Raw genomic sequence first — 19,793 nt, 5'->3', positions numbered from 1 at the left:
TCTATTTTTTTCTCTTGGAAAAACAGGATGATGAAAATTAAAGTAAGGAATATTTTTTAGAAAATGCTTATTAAAATTAATGATACATGGTTGGTATTTTGCTGTGTAAAAATGAATGGGACTTCTCAGATGAGGTGCTATCCATAAACTGGAGTGATGAGGCTGCAGGAGTGTAGTGTTTACCAGTCTAATGACTTCTTAAATTGGGATTTTCCTTGTAAGGACAAAAGGTTAATGAGTTGGAGCAAGGCCTGTTCCTTAATTGAGAAACCAGAGAATAAAACCTGCAGTGTACATTTTTGTGGTGGAAGGAAACTGCTTAGTTTTCTTTTCAGTATTACCTCAGTTAGGAAATGTGGTCCATGAAAGGTAAAGAAAAACTCTTTGACCTTGGCAGGATTAAAACCTATGACCCCAGGATTTTGTTGATCACTGATGGACCAAAATTAATCTCTTCACTAGGGTAATCCAAAATTTAAGTGGTTTCCTTCCCAAACAGAAATTTACACTCCAAGGATAATTCTCTGATTTCTCAGTTGTATAGTCAGTACTGCACAGCACAAAATTTCATTATCCCTTAATTGTTGTGTTATTTCCAACTTTACTCCAAGTTAACTCTCATGTAGCAAAGTGTAGAAAAACTGCTGGGGATAACCGGCTCCCATAACTGCCTGATGGATTTTTTTGGTAAAGATTTTGACAAGGACAGTTGAGGATTTGTACACAATTGTTATTCGATTCTATGTCAAACAATTTACTAACTTAATTCAAAACCAGGTACAAATGACAAGGGACTGAATTTTTTTTTCCGTTGAATAATTAGACTTATGACATTTATTGCATTCAACATAGAAAGAACGCACTCCTTTCACAGATTGGAGTTGAGATTGTATGGGAGAACCAAAGTTGACTGCATGAATGAAAGGATATTGGGAAGTATATCTGGCACCCCCAGTAGATAAATTTTTGCAGGAGCAGATGACATCATCACCAAATTGGCAAAGGAGAGAACCTACGCTAGGATCAAGGTCATCAAACGTACTCTCTGATCCAGTTTCGATAATTACTAGTTTCGATATATACAAAGTAGCAAAAGGCATTCACAAGTAATTGTTGCTTTGACTTTACAATATCAAGAATAAGAGGCAGCCAATTACTGCAATGGTTTCTCCGAACAAAACAGTATCACTTTGCACTCTCAAAACAAAGGAACTAATGTGATTGACAGGAAGTTATGAAAGGTTCATGTCTTCCTATCCCTACCGAAACAAATGGGAAAAATTATATGCTGCATTCTTAGATTAAGTTAAGAGCAAGAAAGACATCTTGACTCTCTTGTAAATCAATATCAGTTGCATGGAACTGAGCACTTAGTTTGAGTTTATCCAAAAACCAAAATAAACAACTTTAAGTGTACAAGAATAGCTATCAACCTAGGAATAAATTTTTAAAAATGAGCTTTTCAATCTAATTTATTGAATTAATGAGCTACAAGTGCAGTTAGAAAATATAAAAATGGCACAAAGCTAATTTGACTTGAAGAAATATCTCTCCTGTAAGCAAACATCTCCAATGTGCATCTCCCTCAAACAGAACCTAAACATAAAAAAAAATCACTCAATTGACGAGAAAAAGATGAAATTTTAAATATTTTGTAAATCCCTAGTATAACTTATAATGACTCGTTAAAATTCAATTGTTCTACGGTGTACTAGTTTGCAACGATCTCCTAGTATTAGTAAACCACATGAGTTGATATAACAACACTGGCCTACTATTGTCCGTATTAGCTTGCAATTTTAATATTATCTTGATTAAAGATTTCCTTTAGAAAATTGCTCCCTCGTCAGAAAAAAAAAAAAAAAAAAACACTACGAACAGTTTAAAGGTGTCTATGCATATATAAATATTTGAAGTTATCTTACCTCCTTAATTGACAGAGCTGTCGGAGCTTTCGCCTTCCATCGACACAACAAAACCCCTTCTAGTTTTGACATTTATCACACTAAAAGTTTTTCTTCAAATCTGCTGTAAAAGGGGAACATTTCCACACAGTCGCGCAGGAAAAATAAGACGAGGCGTAGGAAAAATTCGATCGCTTCCAAACCTGAAAACTTATGCAAAAATTATAAAGATCCTTTCTTTTTTTATCCACCATCCTAATACAGGAAGATATCTGAACACTGCAATTTTTATCCTGTTTTATCCAAATCTCTAGAACGAAGCAAAGTAAAATTCTTCTCTTTGCTCGTTCTCAGGTAAGTACTTCATATATGGTAATTATTAATGGTTACCATATATGAAGTACCTATCATATCCAGCACCCGTTCCGCTGGATAAGGGTAATGCGGGCTCGGAGAACGAGATTGCCGCCATTTTTTTTTAAATGATGGATCTGGGTACTAGGAGTCTAGGATCAGGAATCAGAAGACCTTAGATAACATAGGCTCCTTCGAAGCCGTTATGAGTGTCGTCACGCTACGCTCCGTTAGGAGGATCGTTGCGTGACGACCCTAATAACGGCTGCGAAGGAGACTAGCTATAGATAACATTCAAAAACGCGCGTGGGCTCTCAGAGGCCGAGATTGGGGTACAAGCGCAAAGATCAACCAATCACCAACCCTTGCTAGATGAAAGGAAAATTAAGAAGAAATGCCCTCTGTTACAACAAATCAGGAGCCGATGATCATGGGCTCCTGGTATTACATTGTTGATGGGGAGTTTGCTGCATATGCATTAAAAATATATATAACTTTAGAAAGGATCGATGAGGAACTACGTCCATACGATAAGCCGAGATTTCTATAAATGCTAGCAAAAAAATTGGAGCTCCGCTTTTAGGCTTGGCTAAATGTATATATTAACTTCAACTTGTCTCTCAACACCTTAAAACTCAAACTTGACTTGGAGTTAACTTCTTGAACTTGCTTACGACGAGACGAAAAACTAAAACAGTTTGACATTTTACTTGATTGCGCTGTCGCGTGCCCTGCCGTGATCGTGTCGTGATCGGCAAGAGCGCGCTATTAAATTGCGCCTTATCTCGTTCAAGGAGAAACTTGATATTGATTCATTATAATTGGCACTTGTCGGAGGAGTTGCGATTGTTTTTATTTTACCAAAAAAACTTGTTCCTCGTGCATTGTTGAGTTATAAAAGCACTTGGGAATTTTTAAGAACACTCAAGAAGTACAGAGAGGCACTCGCCTACGGCTCGTGCCTCTCTGCACTTCTCTCGTGTTTTTAAAAATTCTCGCGTTCTTATATAACTCAACAATGCACTCTTCGCGTTTTTTATTTCTTTAGTAGTGCAACTGTGCCAGTATTTTGTGAGTTTTTCTGGGTACGAAAAATGGAAAAAATCTAATGAGTACATTTTCAAAAAATAAAGGAAACCTACTATTTTTCGACGTTTAATTGTTCGATGCGTTGCCATGGAAACGGTACTTAGCTCAACGAGACGTACGAAAATACATTCCTTCTTAGTTAGTCTTACACCATACCAATTTTGGGCGTCCTGAAGTACATAGTTTCCAAATAACGTCTTCTAACACCTGTACACTAAAAAAATGTGTCCGACCACCTTAAATGTTAGGCTGCATGACGGCTGACTGTTAACCCCATTGAGACCCTCCTTTTACTCAGTATTACTGTGAAAGGTACATTTATCCATTTATCTATTTATCCAGTCGCTCGTACAAGGTTCTTGGTTTGGTTATCCAGGACAATCTGAAGTGGAATGAGCAGATAAGTATGATTGTATCCAAGGCATCCAAGCGCGTCTGCACATTATCCATTTTCTACGTAGAGGTGGCGTCATTACTGCTGATCTTGTTGCTATCTACGTTGCTCTCGTACGCTCCGTCCTAGAGTATTGTTGCATTGTTGGTATAACGCCTTTCCTGCCTATCTGTCTAGTGAAATAGGGCGGGTCCAAATGTATGCTTTAAGGATAATATACCCCCCATCTTCATACCAGGAAGCCTTACAACTTGTTGATCTCGCTAGACTTGAGGGCAGGCGCAACGAACTCTGTATCAGAACTTTTGATCAAATCACAAGGCAGGCCTTAGTCAAAACATCTTACCCGATTAGACCTATCCATAACTATTCTCTTAGAAACTCTAACTCTTGGAAGTCTTTTAAATGTAGAACTGAGCGTTTTAAGCGAAGCTTTTTCCCTAGTACCATCCCAATAGCAAACGTAATATCTTCTAAAAGCTGAATGTAAGTATTGTTATGTTACGATTTTTTCATAGGTTTAGTATGATTTTTTCGGCCTTTCTGATCCATATTTTTGTAATTTTACTAGGTTTTACTATTTCTAATTACTATGTTGTAAACTCCAGTCCCAACGAGTTTTTTGTAAGTTTCTAGAAATTTGTAAATACATTGTCAGTAATTCATTTTTAATGCGAGAATGTGGTGATTAAACATTATTATTATTATTATTATTATTATTATTATTATTATTATTATTATTATTATAAGAAGAGGCTATACAGTAGGCGGGTTTTGGAAGTGGAGCAAGAGTCATTCACTCACTAGTTCTTACAAGCACAGGTGGAATGGCCGATGAATATAAGAGATTCCATAGCCGCCTTGCAGAGCTACTTGCATTAAAGAAAGGAGATGACTACGCTACAACCATTTCTTGGATAAGGGCGAAGGTATCCTTTGCCATTCTACGATCAGCCTCTCAAGCAGTTTAAGGCCTGGGTCGAGGGCTTTTAAGAGGAAAAATGGTTTATTCTAGATAACTTTAACAAATTCAATGGCACTGAACTGACATTTGGAAGATAAAAAGATGTCATCATTCTGAAAATTTCTAAGCATAATAACTAGTGCTATAGATCACGTGACATGTCACGTGATCATTTTTGTGAAAATAGCAAAGATTTGACAGGTAGGCGACGGTTTTTAGAAATAACATCAAATAAAAACGCGTTTCTAATAAAGATTAAATATCTCCATCGCTTCACGTTTGGAATGATCGTCCATTGTTCTCCAGAAAAAAATTATCAGGGCAAAGGTCATTTTTTAGTCCACAATTCAACCTTTGATCGTTAATTGCTGCAATTTAAAAACTTAAGGACAGTCATTCCAAACGTAGAAAGTTAAATATTTAAAATCTGCTTCGGAAACACTAATTCAGTTATCTTTATAAAGAAAATTCGCCGCCATATCGCCGATTTACGAAATTCTCATTTTTTGGTCACGTGATATGTCACGTGATCAAAATTATACGTTAAGGCAAAAGAAAACATCAAGTTTCATATTCAGGGAAAATTTCATCCTGTTCTAGGCAGACAAACCGAAGATATAAGGGATCATTCATAATTTCTGAACACCTTTCAAACCCAGGCCTTAAACTGCTTGAGCTTGCTGTGTCTCAGAGGAACCAGGAGAAAGAGAAGAGTAGCCAATATGTCTGACATTGACATTACATCGGAAAGTGCGCAAGCCAGAATTTAAGTAGTGACTTTTTTTGGTCAGTCTGAACTATTTTTAGTGTATGATTGGAAACACTGTGACAGTTATTTAGAATATTTTATTATGAGAGTATATATATTTTTATTACATCAGTGGAAATTGTTCTTTTATCTTCTTAACCAAACCCATATGAATTAGCTTTTATATATGAGATGTTGATATTTTACAATTTTATGACAGCAAACTGTAAAATCACTGTGAGGTTTTAATAGAATTGAAACTGTATCTAGTAGATTTTATTCTTGTAAATAATAAAGTTGTTTCATTATTTATTATTATTATTATTATTATTATTATTATTATTATTATTATTATTATTATTATTATTATTAAATGAGCTACGGCAGTAAGACATAAAAGACATGAAACGAGAACAAATTAAACTCGATTTTATTTCTTTGAAACAAATCTTAATTACAAAAATGTTTTATCTCTATATACGGGACGGGGCAGGGACGTTAGATTAAATTTACATCATTTAAAATACTAAGCGTGTTAATACCGCCTTCATTTATCAAGTCTGACTTGTCAAATATGCTGACTTGTAAATAGCAAAGCCCGTACATCAATGTTACTTTTTAAAAATAAAAGTACGTTTAAATTAGGCTTTGATTTACAATAATCAATATATTATTCCATAAAGACAAAGAAACTCAGTTCATCAAAACGATCCACATTTAAGTTTTGATGTTTTGAGTTTCGCATAAAATTTGAAAGCCTGAACTTTTGCAAAACCCTTTTGTTTCTATGATATTTCAAATGTAATGCCTCCTAAAATGTGAAGCGGTTGCCACATCGCACAAACCTTTCACTTTACTGAAGATAAGCCAAAAAATAAAACAAATGAACTGATAAATGTACGAAGCCCTGATGAACTGATAAAACGTGTTCCATCACTTTGTGCGTAATACGTTCAGTTCTAAACAGAAATGTTTTATCTCGTTCGTTCCAGTGTCAAATTTGAAAGAACGATGAACATTAATTCCACACTCCAGGAATTGTGAGAGGACCGGTACGAGTAAGGGATTGTGGGATCGTTTGAATTGTGGTGACGAATAATTCATTGTTCGGAATTTTTTCGGGGTCGTGTATCTCTTGTTAAATAGTTTTTACCTAAAAGAGTTTATCCTTTACAACGGACTGCCAGAAAATGTACTTATTCATCGACGTACATAATGTCCATTCGTCTACCCAACCGATCCCATAATCATCCCTCACTTGTAGAGTCTCTCCGTGGTTTCTGGAGGGAGCATTAGAGTGTGTTCACGGCAGCCATGTTGGAGGAGCTAAACAATAAAATATATTTTGCAAAAAATATATATATTTCCCAGATCGAGGAAACCATTCTATTGTTTTGCTCCTCCAATATGGCCGCCGGAACTCATTCTATTATAGTATTTTCTTAATTCAGTGTCAGTACGAGAATCTTCAAACGTTCAAGCTTTCAAACATGCACACGTGATACGTTTTAGTATGAGAGAAGGTCATAACATCACCTGTCACTCTTGTACAAAAGGCTGTTTCGCTGGGTTACAACCTTAAATGCCAGGAATAACGCCTAATTCAAGACGAAGGCCATTTTTATCTTCCTTAATTAGCTGAATTACCCTTTCCTTTTCCAGGTCAGTTGATAGTTCTATTTTATTATTCTAAGATTGATTGATTCTTTGGATATTTTGCCTACAATTTGGTGCATTAAATCAGAAACTAGTAGTTGTTGCTTTTATCATTTTAGCACCACAGACTACCGCGTACTTTAAAAATTGGTCGCTGAATCGTGTTCGTAATTCAAACAGTTCAGAGTGCATCTTTAGAGGCAATGGCAAAATGTCTTTGAGACTTTCAACTTACGCACTATATTTTTATAATAATAACAATAATAATAATAATAATAATAATAATAATAATAATAACAATAATAATAATAATAATAATAATAATAATAACAATTATTATTATTATTATTATTATTATTATTATTATTATTATTATTTTGGCGTAATCAGTTGTTTTCTCTCGTTTTTAGTTAAAACGTTAATTAAGTCGGCCGTCATGTTGAACTAGGCGTAAAGAGAAATATTCCTCCATTCAGATTAAGAAGAAGGTCTTTCTTCACGTTTAACCCAGGCCCCGCAGTCTTTCCAATTGTATCGATTGTATCGAACAAGGGAGATCTTTCCAGTCTTGCTGCTTTTTACTACGGTACCGTTCCTCCTCAGTGATATTAATATATGATACATCTCGGGCTTGGCTGGCGAGTTTTCGGACAGGTAGACTCGCTTAGATGTAAAGAGGAACTTTCTCTCAGATGGATTACATGATGGCTGTAAATCAGAAATAAGAAGGTACTCAATAACTTTAAAAGGCAGTAGATGAAGGGTCCATCTTGATCGAACACAAAGACGCACGTTCAAAGGGACAACGTTTCTTCTTCTCCTACGCCGCTTCTCCCTACTTTCAACACCACGAGATTCGCATTTTATTTGTGTTTTTACTTGGATGCAAAATGTTGTACTGCTTCAAAACTTCTAGGTACTGTAAACCAAAGTTTCGAATTCTTTTATTTATTTATTTATTTTGAAACCGGTTGTGAATAGACCGGTATATTGAAATTTTAGCTTGGCTACGAGGTTTGGGGAAATAAAACAAAAGAAATTAATTGTTCACCTCTGAACCTAAATGAAATTTCTTTTGTTTTATTCCCCCAAGCCTCGTAGCCAAGCTATAATTTTAATATATCGGAAATGGTCTATTAAAATGAGTATAACATATGTTTTGTGTGTGTGTGTTTTTTTTAGCCTAAATTGGCAAATAAATCAAAGAATAAGTTTTGCCTGCGTTAGAGTAAGCATCTTGTAAATCAAGGGAACGCCATCATTATTTGTTCACATTTCTGCTTTCTCTCGTTCCCTACTTCTTGCAAACTAGAATAGATTGGGGAAAAAAATGATATTCTTTAACCTAATACTTGGTTTAAGCAATTGTGAAAGGAAGCTCTACAGTCTAATTACTCTTGTGACGTCACACCGGCCGTCCCGGCAGCCGGCTGATCATGATTCATCCCACGTAGGGCGGATAGATGTCGGGTGGTGAAACGAGCGGGTCCGAGAAAAAAGGTGCGATGCAGTGGACTGGGCTCGAATTAAAAGCTAAATTAAAATGGCGGCGAGTGCTGAACAAAACGGCAAGGCTAGGGTCTTGATTTGGATTAGAGTAAAACTTCTTCAGAATTTTCAGTTAGTGCCAAAAATATATTTCATTCACGAAAGTCAATGCATCATCGCTACCATCTTTAGATAATCTTTTAGTAGGTTGGCAGATAGCAGCAGATATATAGCCTCTCGAATGTGGAAGAGTCATTTGCTGCGATATTTGAAAAGAGTTGAACCGGATAGATCTACCTTCTTTTTTCTTTTTTTTTTTTTTTTTTACATCGGTTGCTGATTGAATTTTATCTTTATTATCTGTCTAATTCTTTCGTTCATATACAGTATTTGTAAAACATAACATTTGCTTTTCTCCAGAAAAAAAAGTCAGTAAATTAAAAGGCAAGATTTCCGCACGGCCCCATATTTTTAATCATATATACATTTTGCGGCTCAAGCTCTATTCACGCTTGCTGTTTTTGAAAGAGGACTAGTATGGCAGTGGTTCATGTATAATTATTAATGTTGAGGGCGGTGCGGATGAAAATCTTTCCAATTGTTAACCTGCAGGATGCAGAGTTCTTAGAAATCCTTATTTTCAAGATTCTGAAGATTTCAAACTTTTTTTTTATTATCAAATAAGTATTTGATTTCATAATGTTCCTTTTTTAAGAACGGAAGGAGAGAGGGGTATAAAATACAGGCAGACAAATAAAAATGATCAAATAATATAAAAACCGGAAACTTTGTCATGTACTGTGGATTCTTTGTACTTATGCAGACTAGTCGGTTATTTATTTATTTATTTATTTATGTTTTTTTACCATGGAAATGGTCAATTTATTTACTTCTCTTGTCTGTAGCCAAAAGTGTTCAAAAACGTTTTGGACAGGCTACACCAGGACCTGAAAATTAAGGGAAGAAACCTAGATTTCCGGTTTGTCGAAAGGAACTTTCGCCATTACACAAACCGGAAGCGCGGAAAGAGCGCTCGTGCCAGTCCTACTGCGCATCACACATCGCACGAAGAGCGGACCGCTCGTTTTACCGCCCAACATCTATCCGCCCTGATCCCATGTACTCTCCAATACCGACTTTTAAAGATTCACATCCCGCTTAGCGTGCGTCTAGGAGTCTTAGGATCAATCCTTTTTCATTTATTCTTTGTTTTTTCTTCTCAGCTGTCACCTCGAATAGCTTGATGGCTACCTGCGGGTTCTCAAGTTCTTGTATGTAATTTCATGATTTATTCAATAAAGTTGATGTTGTTGCTGTTGTTGTTGTTGTTGTTGTTGTTGTTGTTGTTGGGTCCCATGCATGGTGTTGCATGGTGTTCTATTTATTATTGTTTTATTTTGTCTATTTTGTTGTCTGTTTTTGTCAAATTATGTCCCCGCATTTGTACTGATTATTAGCGAGTGCTTGTCTAGTTTAACGGATCTGCAACGAGGTCATAGACTACCAGCTATGGCTAATTTGTTAAGCTAAGACCTTGTGAGCCTCGATCGAAAAGTTGCTACTGACATATTTTCAGTTTAAAAGCAACCTAGCTCTTCTTATGTTCAGATCATGAGAATTCAGTTCGAAGGAGGGAAAACTCGATAACACTTCAGAGGTTTAAACCTACCTCCAGAACCAACTTTCTCTTCGACACAGCTAGACAGACGTCTGGCATTCCGGGGAGGCTGAATGTGTAGTTCAAAGTGTCGCGCCGAATCTTGGTTTGCACAAAAACTACAGAAAAAGGTTTACATAAGTTAACACGAGAGAATAACCCGCTGATTAATAGGGTGGCATGGATGTATGGGATGTGACATGGATGTATGCGTGGCGGCATTGTGGGTGTAAACGAGACTTAAACGTCGTTTGGTAGCAAGTGGTTTTTAGCTCGTGAATGCTCGCATGCGCAATGAACGAGTTATCGCGATGAGGGTCAAAGTCGTTCACATGTATCAAGTTTCATTCGGCAATAACACGACACGAGGAAAGAAGAGAAAGGAGAACTTATCAAGCGCTCTTGGTATCCATAAAGAAAATTGGCGGTAGCCATGCATTTTGCAGAGATAATAAATCTACAATTTGAAATAAAATGATGTATTATTAAAATGATGAAATAAAATGATGATGTATTATTTAGTAATGACACAGGCAATCTCGGAAAAAGAAATCCGAGTGCTGTTATCAGGAGTCGAACTTAAGAACTTCCGATAACTAGTATGGATACTCTACCACTGAGCTACAGAAGACTCGTGGAAGCTAAGGCCATTAAACTAGGTTCATGGGACAAACATCCTGCTTACTGCTAGGATTGGAATGTCATTAAGTGGCTGGTATATGCGCATTGAAAGGAGATGTGATGTAATATTTTAAGCCTTGTGAACAAATGAGAATGATGTATTGTTCAGTAATGACACAGGCAGTCTCGAAAAAAGAAATCCCGAGTGCTCCTAGCAGTATGCAGGATGTTTGTCCCATGAACCTAGTTTAATGGCCTTAGCTTCCACGAGTGTCCTGTAGCTTAGTGGTTAAGAGCATCCGAACTAGTAATCGGAAGGTCTTAGGTTCAACTCCTGCTAGGAGCACTCGGAATTTCTTTTCGTCTCTATTGCTTTTGTCATGGGAAGATTCCCGTCAAAAATAGAGGGGGCATGTGTCCCTTCCCCATCCCCTCCCGCACAAAGAAAAACACCTTCAAACGCGTCTTCATAATCTCTGATTACTATTAGTTATTGCGTTCAGCGTAGAAAGAACACACTCCTAATACAGATTGGAGTCGAGATTGAATGGATCTTGGGACGCTAAACTGGTATCCCCTTCAGATTTTGCAGGTGCGAATGAAATTATCACCTACTTATCAAAGGAGAGAGAGAGCCTGGTGACATCGAACTGATTATTACTAGCATAACTATTATAAACAAATGCTTGCCAAATGTAAGCGCTGAGAAGTCAACTTACATGTGCCGCAATCGGTTTCATTTCCTGTAAATGACAGAGTTCTCACGCCATCCGGCTTCAACTCCGCTTTGAGATATTTTCCCGCCTTTAGCGATTTTATGCTCATTATGTTGTTGTTGCCCGTCACTGTGATGTTGCACCGTGAAGGGATTCCATTAGCTTTCGCCAACACGACGTGTAAAATCACTCCAACCTGCAAACGAGAAAGAGCAGATAAATCAGCAAAGGACGTTTTTATTTGGACTATAAGTCAATCGCATTTGTGCACGAACCAGAGTGTGCACAAGCATTCGTCTAATTCTTACTATCCGTATGAGTTTTCTGTCGTTTATAAAATTGTATTTGAATTCTTCGGATAAATTCTGTAAAAGTAAATGTAAATCTTCTTAAGTGGCGAATGATAAATGAGATTGGTAGTCAAACCAATGTCTAAATCCTCTTTATATCTTGACAAAACGTTAAATGAAAGGGTGGTGCGGGGGGTGCGGGGTGAAGATGGAAGGGGGGGGGGGTATGCTTATTTTCAACAAGCGTTAATCCGACCAACTTGTTAAGTTATTTCGACCACATTTTCGCTACCTGAAGTGAATCGTATTAACGCGGTCTCACTGTAGTTCGACTGATGAGTAATCTTGTTAAGTGTTACCTAAAAAAATATGTATATTTATCCAGTTACATAAATGTGATACTTATGAATATAAAATGTACACATGAACTCATTTTTCTGCAAAAGCTACGACGTTCCATGTAGAAGACCGATTTACGTTTTTAGTACTCATGACTACATTTGTGTTTTAATAGTTATGTCACTGCAATGCCGATTGGAAATGTCCTCTTCTTTCTCAATAAAAAAAAAAAAAAAAAAGCTTTCGGGGTAAATATTTTTTTGCGTTTCTCTTCCCCGTTAAAAGCCATTGTTTATAGGTTCCTTCCATGTCATTTTTCAGACATTTTTCCTTTTCGTAATGGACTTGCTTGGATGCAAAACTAAGACCAATCAAAAAGAAGAAAGACCCTTCCAGTTATTTATGCAACTTAATTAGTTGCGAAAAGGAGTTTTTTGGATAAAAGAATGGATTAAAACACGAGTTGGCATCATTTTGCGAAAAGCCACGACACAACAAAAAAGAAAATTAAACTACTCGAGAACAACACAAATGCACAGAAAACAAGGGAATGCTTCGATTTAAAACAAGAATATTCAAAGTGAATAGGAATATCAGTGATAACTTGCCTGAATACTGGTTTGTGAGGAAAAAGACTTGTCTCTTGATATGAACACTCTGATGGCGGGGGAAGGAAGGACGCTTTTAACAAGGAATCTCGACTATAAACCTTAAGTCGGAACCGCCCTAACTCCTCATTGATTAGACTTTACGCAATCTTGGCACCTACAATCTTGGACAGATCAAATGAAAAATTAAGACCACCCCACCCCTCCCCCAAAACCCCTTCCCCCGCCCCTCCCTATTTCAATGATGGAAAAATGGCGCGTTTTACTTTGTGCAAATTCGTCATTGATTCTTTGGGGGGGGGGGGGGGGGGGAATGGTTAATTTCTCATTTTAATCTGTCTAAGATAGTTGTACCGATGACCTCAACAGGTTATCACGAGGGCATCAGGTCGCGAGATAAACAACTTTATGGTTTCCATGAGGCTTTGTTTTTTTTTTTTCAGGCTTACTTTTCGCAAATGCTTATTAACAGTTACCAAGAGAGCTCTTGCAGTTACATAAATGACTGTGAGGGTCTTTCTTCTATTTACGCTTTCACCCACAGTTCAAATGTATTTCTCATATATTCATATTATATCAGTCAAAAACAAGTCCATTGATTTATTTATAAAAGCTTGTGTAATTTTAACTTCAGTTCGGCAACCGGATATCGCAAGTTGGAAAAAGGATGAGTTTTCAGTACCGTGTAAACATCTCAAGTGCGTGAAAGCAGCCTTAAACATTTTTTAATCTGATTACACAGTTATTACTTTATTAATTTGATAATCATTGTTTGACTAAAGGGCACCGAACATTTTGTCAAGGCAGACAACATATTTACTGTATTACTTCAGGTAAGCTTTGGTAAAAAAAAAAAAAAAATAAAAAAATAAAGTTGTTGTAGCGACTGGAATTTGTCTCAAGTCGTCCGTTGGAGGTTTTGACTTTCACGCATTTTTTTTCGCATTAATCAACCGATAAGATCGTGATGTTTATGCGTTACCAAAGGGATGACCCAGCAAGCTAACAGAGGTAGCCGTGTAAACGACATGGAACCAGCCCTTTAAAGCAGTTTAAAGCCGGAGAATCGGTGGAAAACAGTTCGTTGCTCGGCAATTTGGCATGAAACGATAAACGTCTAATAAATTCCCTTTAAAGACTGACGTTGTTTATGAAAAATGAAGCGCCCGAAGATTTAATTAAATTTTGAAACCTGTTAACGCGAATCCTGCCGCTTTAACCAAAGTTTGTTCACTTTAATAGCCTGTTTGTGCCGCGTGTTACAAATCTTTTCTTAGCTTGTTAGAGAATTATTAAAATTAACAATAATCCTGAAGATCGAGGGGCAGATTGTATTGGAAAATAAACTATAGGTGGTTTTCACCTCACACATCGTCACGCAAGTGAAAAAATAAAATCCTCAACCATTCAATAGATAAAGTCAAGAAATTGATATGTTGTAGAAGAGTGATACATAAACAACGTGTGAAAGCCAAAGGGCTGTGCGATATCTCCTAATCGAGTTATTCGAGAAAACGTACCACGGAAAATTACAGAGTCTAGTATGGGACGCCATGTTAGTGCCCAGTCTAATGGGCACCAAAATGGCGGCCGGAAACCAGCAAAAACATCTGGAGTTTACCTTGGCTATTTCAAAGCCTTTCTTCTCTCTGCTGAACTTTCACACATTGACATTTACGCTTCTATTACATGTTAGCTGATCAGACCTAAAAAGAAACACGAGGCGAATCGATGTTTTCATGTACGTGACATGTTTAGAGCTGTAATCCTTCTGTCACGCACTGCGCAAAAATCTAAAATTCAAGCTGCTCTATTTTCAAAATAAAGAATGCTATCCTGCTGAAAACAAGCAAGCCGATGGAAATTTAGATTTTCTTATATGTGATGAAGATAAAAACCCAAAATTGCGTTTAGTTATTAATTTCAGTTTTTTATGACGTCATGTGAAAACCAAGAATAAATTCGAAAAATTGTAGATATTCTATTTGCAAACTGAAAATAAACTTAAAATGAGTTTTTACCGTCGGAAATATTTTCGTTTGATTTCTTTTGGAATTGAAATAATATATTTTTTTTCGGGGGGAGGGGGTTCCAGCGAAAATATCAACTGATGTCGTATGTTAGTAACTTACCATGATATTAACTTCTTCCACCTTCATGGTTTATGAAACTCGTTGTTTGAGCTCCTGAAGCCTGCGCGTTTGAGTCTTCCGCAGTAAGCATGAATTCATCTTCCAGTTAACTTTACAATCGCTCGAATCTTATGTAATACATGTTTATTACCGCCGGGAAGATCCCGTCAAGAGACAACGATTGTTATTATCACCAAGTTATTTTACGGTGCAGAGGTAAACACCAACAAATTAATATGCAAAAAGACGGATAGCAAATTGGATTTACCTTAATTCGGCATTCTCCACACTCCACAAACGTTTGTCAATATTGATGCACCGTTTTAACGCAGGCGTTGTACAACTTAGTGTCATCTTTTACTGCACTGGAATTTTATCGTACAATAATTTTCTTGTAACGCGGGACTTTACTGAAAATCGATTAAGGCGTTACGTAATCGTGTTTGTTTTTGAAGTTGATTCTGTTACCATGCAAACTATCGTGTATTGTCTACGGTGCTTTTTCATAAGTCACCGGGGCATGGAACCGGAAGTTGTCCAAGTTAATAAAATTACACAACCAAACACCGAATGTTATTTCACGGGAAATAGCAAAACGCAACAGAACATTGACAGAAAGTTAAATAGGCTCAGTAGCTTTGTTTCAATGTAGGATTTCATCCACTGATTCAGATGTTTATCAGAGATGCATTGCATACCATTTGTGCGCGAGTTTGGTCATGCATAAAGAACTTTTATTCCTTCAATGAAACAAATGCTATCTCCTTAATTAACTGCAACTTGTTCTGTATTATATGAGAGAATTTACAGATACTTTCAAATCTAACGGCAGAGAATAATTGTTGTCGATTCGGCAATTCTGATTCATTAATATACTTTGTTTTTAAAATTAATGCGTAACATCTAATTACCGCGCCGTATGCTATGCTTAGTGAGTTTCGTACCCGGAAAACAACAGCTATGTGTTTGACAAACACGAAATCCCGTTAGTTTGCTTGTTTTAACTTAATAACAATTCAGTTAAAACTAGACGGGATGTGGACAGCGGGTGATTTTCTTTAGTAGTGGATTGCTCAAAGGACTACTCATGAACAAATTCACCGTGATTAATTTAGCAAAACTGTGAGATATCGGTGATTTCTGTTCTACAAGGAGAACAGTCACGGAGAGTTTGCTGTATTTTAATCAAAGCTATTTAAATATTCCACACAGCGCCTTTTCTCTGACATGAAATTATTCGTAGAGTATCAGGAGGACAATTTTAAGTGATTTCTTCAATGAAGAACAATTTATTTTATATATAAATCAGCCGGGGCACAGGAAGAAACTTGAAAAAGTTGGCCAATTATTTCAAGTTGTAATCCATTTCCATCCAAGCCATCCGCAGCAAGAGATAATAACTACTAGCTTATGTCTACTCGTAGGGTAATTGTTAACAACACTGAATCACTATTTTAACATTTCCATCGATATAAATATGTATTTTCGCCTTTCAAAGGTGCACTTTAAATAGCAGTGATACTTTGTTTCAGTAAATCGATATCGAGGAAATACCAGCGGCGGATCCAAAATGTTCCATATGGATAGTGCCCAGTAGGGAGGGTACCCCTTACAATATATATTGTTATATGTAATAAAGTTCATTTAGACGTACCGATTCAAGATCGGTCCTAATAGGTTCACTTACATGGGCTAAATTTACCCGCTGTGTCGGCCGATTTCTTTTTCTGTTGGTGAATTGGGCAAGGTGAAAATCGGCAAGTGATTAAAAAAATCTGCAGCGCAGACACAGATTTTTATAAATCTGTGTCAAATTGATATTGGGTCACATCGTCCCAATTAATTGAAACGTGTAAATTATAGTTAGGCTCGTAAAGTTTTTTAAGTTTCAGCAAAAATCTGCGATCCGACTGAACTCATTTTCAAACTTGCGTAATGACTTTACGCGAACAAGTGGCGGTTACTCTTTCTTCATACCAATTAAAAAAGAAAAGAAAAAAGAGAAAAAATATGATACACCGACCTGCGGCGAGAACTTACCATAACGTAAGTGTAAAAAGACTTTCCCTCCATGTTCATCGATATTATCGACAAGCAATAGTTCAGTCAGTTGTAGGTGTAGTTTTGGTTTTGATGGAGGAGCCTTTTAAAAGAGCAGTATCCTTAAAAATTCAAGGCTTGTCCCAGCTTTGCAGGGATATTCCCTTTGTCCATCTTTAAGATGTAACAGTTTTCCTCAAGGTGGGGGCGTTTCAGTCTGCTGAATCGAAACTTTTAACTTTTAGAGCTTCCAAGCTCTAAGGAGAAAAGCTATAAGGAAAAAAAATGGTTTGATCTCACAGCTTTAATGACGCTGTACCTTTTGTTCACAATTAGGGCTAATGATTGCATGCAATAAAAAAAAATATATATATTTTTTAATTCTCTGAAGCTATGAAGGCTGTTTCGTTCGTTCTCCACGCCTGACCGGTTGCTAAGTAAAAAAGCAATAATTTAACCTATTGTTTAAAAAGCAGAAAATAATAAGAAACGAGTCTATTTATATGATCTTGCCGTAAAAAATAATTATAGAATTCAGTAAATGACGGTTTTTGGCAAAGGATGACTTAGCAAGCGATTCGAAAGCGATCTTATAGCTGATATGACATTTTCACGTAATGATCTGCCTTAGAAATTTAACATTTGTTTTTCGACATCGCAGAAGAGTGGAATTTTTTTCTTCATGAATAGAAACTCCGTACCCAGCCCAATTTGATTAACATGAATTTTAAATCGATAGAATGAACTGAAGTAGGAAAGTCATTTTGGAATAGGAATGATGTCCAAATGAGACAGGGTTAAGCGATTCGGACATGAAACTATCATATTTTGTTCAAGAATTATCAAACATTTAGCTACTGAAGTGAGAGCCAGTGATCACCGCTTTTATTCTCGGTGCTTATGATACCAAGCTTGTGCAACATGTTTCAGAGTAATCGGTGTGAATGCAAAAAAATATCAATTGAATTTTTTATCATTTTTTTTTTTGTTACTGAGCAGTTAAGGTACTTTCTTTCAATTACAAAATGTTTGGGATTTTTAGCAGGAAGCTGTGTTAAGATTTAGGTGATATGTTTTCAGAAGATTATATTCATATAATCCGACATTTTTGAAGTTTCAAACCGGATGCGAAACCTAAGTGATTTTACATGGAACGCCTTTTTTACGAGAGTAATTTTGGAACCATTGAAATCCCGTGATTTCAGCAAACAAAAATATGCTGATTGCCTATGATGAAACAGGTGACAGGTTCAAAGACAACTTGGAATCGGCAAGGTGTGACCTTATTGACTAAGTCCTCAAGTACCTAAGTGATTTTGCATGGAACGCCCTTCTAAGAGGAGTAATTTAGGAAAAATTGAAATCCCGTGATTTGGGTAAACAAAAGAGTGCTAACTGCTTATGATGATTGGAAGCGACAACGTAGAAGAGACAACGTGGAAGCGACAACTTGGAAGTGACAGTGCACGGTGCGACCCTTATCGGCTCGGTTCGTATACAAGAGATACATTAATACTTAAGTATTAGCCGGAGTACGGTCAATCGAACGCAACCGTAGTTCATCCTCTCTTGACAGTATAGATAGCGGTATTTCACGTTAGCACTTTATGCTAATGCATTAACGGAGGTAAATAGTTTTTGGGCTTAGTTTGAAGCGGCAGTATCAGGCGAAGGTTTGGAACAAGACCATTGTTTACAAGGGGCTTCGAATTAACTAAATATTACCCCTCAATTTTTTTTTGTAAAGAGGCATCTTCAAATCTGAATGTATGTACCTTACAGCGGTCTCAACAAGATAACCTTTAGCTTGAGAAAATATTTTATTCGTTTTTATACTGTAAATTGAAAAAGATTTGCAAAAAGGTGTATATTAAGAATAATTTAAGATAATTTGTTCTTCCGTGCCCTAACTGGATCGAAACTGTCCGTAAAGGTTCCTGTAGTGTGACGAAATCAGACAGGCGTTCAATGGATTAATATCGAATGACCTTTTCTGACACCAATAAAAAGCTGATCGATCAACATAAATAAAAGAGGAACAATCAAACGTTTTAAATGATCACATCGACAAACCGAAAACATGGAACCATTTCATGCACTGCACTAGAAAGCTCCACCGTGGTGAAAGGGGTTTTAAGAGTTTGTTTTTTTTTTTTCAATTGAACGGTCAAACTTGAGTTTTTTGTCCATGTAGACTCAAAAGTGAGAACGAGTCCATGTTGTGAATCAAGAATTACTCCGAGAGTGAGAGAGATACTTGTCAGGCATATTTTCACATAGGATCACTGTAATGACCTGTTATATCAACGGAACAAAGTAAGTTCAGGTGTAAAATCAAGATATAACGTACTGTGTGAAAATATCATTATGAAACCGGCAGGGGCTCGAACCCCTGTCTCTTGCGTTCAAGGCAGACGTGATACTCGCCACTGACGGCCACATACAAATCTACAGTGACAGCGGACGAAATAGGACAGCTTATTCTTCTTACACCTTATTCTAATTCTTATTCTTATAAAACTGAGTTAATTCGACTTGTAGAATTTCATTCAACAAAAGACAAATATTCTTGTGTTAGCAAAATATTGTAGGTTTTATATTTCTTTCTTCCTGTTTTGCTGACGCAGCAGTCAGTTGACCCATGAATTACAACAAGAGAAATTATCAGCAAAAAGACTTTTAAGCAAACAAAATTCAGTACAATGCCTGACGTAACCGTTTGATGAAGTTCCGGGGGAAAACCCCATCCTATATCAGACGTTTCAAAAAAAGAACAAGTTTTATAAACGGAGG

General features: G+C 36.7%; 3 protein-coding genes across 4 annotated transcripts in view; 2 read left to right on the top strand and 1 right to left on the bottom strand.

Annotated features, from left to right (window-relative positions):
* Positions 1-19,793, top strand: part of LOC146490100 (uncharacterized) — a 176,316-nt gene that overhangs the window by 88,703 nt on the left and 67,820 nt on the right. The window lies entirely within an intron of this gene.
* The window catches only part of LOC146490102 (uncharacterized), a 179,016-nt gene that overhangs the window by 115,826 nt on the left and 43,397 nt on the right, over positions 1-19,793 (top strand). The window lies entirely within an intron of this gene.
* Positions 7,495-17,065, bottom strand: LOC146490105 (uncharacterized). Of its 2 annotated transcripts, none has more exons than XM_085104594.1 (4): positions 17,001-17,065; positions 11,595-11,787; positions 10,267-10,373; positions 7,495-7,817 (listed from the first exon to the last, which is right to left on the bottom strand). In XM_085104594.1, the coding sequence occupies exons 1-4, from the start codon at positions 17,037-17,039 to the stop codon at positions 7,587-7,589; spliced, it is 570 nt and encodes a 189-aa protein (XP_084960720.1). In that variant the 5' UTR covers positions 17,040-17,065; the 3' UTR covers positions 7,495-7,586. The 2 variants fall into 2 exon arrangements, with proteins under 2 accessions (XP_084960720.1, XP_084960793.1); XM_085104667.1 differs by lacking the exon at positions 17,001-17,065 and adding an exon at positions 14,961-15,365.

Source organism: Pavona decussata, unplaced genomic scaffold (assembly GCF_977016875.1).
Source record: "Pavona decussata unplaced genomic scaffold, jaPavDecu1.1 SCAFFOLD_1, whole genome shotgun sequence".
In the NCBI taxonomy this organism is placed as follows: Eukaryota; Metazoa; Cnidaria; class Anthozoa; order Scleractinia; family Agariciidae; genus Pavona; species Pavona decussata.
This window is presented reverse-complemented; position numbering and strand designations above follow the sequence as displayed.

Coding starts and splice junctions, on each gene's coding strand:
- LOC146490105 (XM_085104594.1), bottom strand. CDS start 17,039: ATGAACATGGAGGGAAAGTCTTTTTACACTTACGTTATG. Junction 11,788..17,000: donor CTTTTTACACTTACGTTATG/GTAAGTTCTCGC, acceptor TCTCGTTTGCAG/GTTGGAGTGATTTTACACGT. Junction 10,374..11,594: donor TGAAACCGATTGCGGCACAT/GTAAGTTGACTT, acceptor CTTTTTCTGTAG/TTTTTGTGCAAACCAAGATT.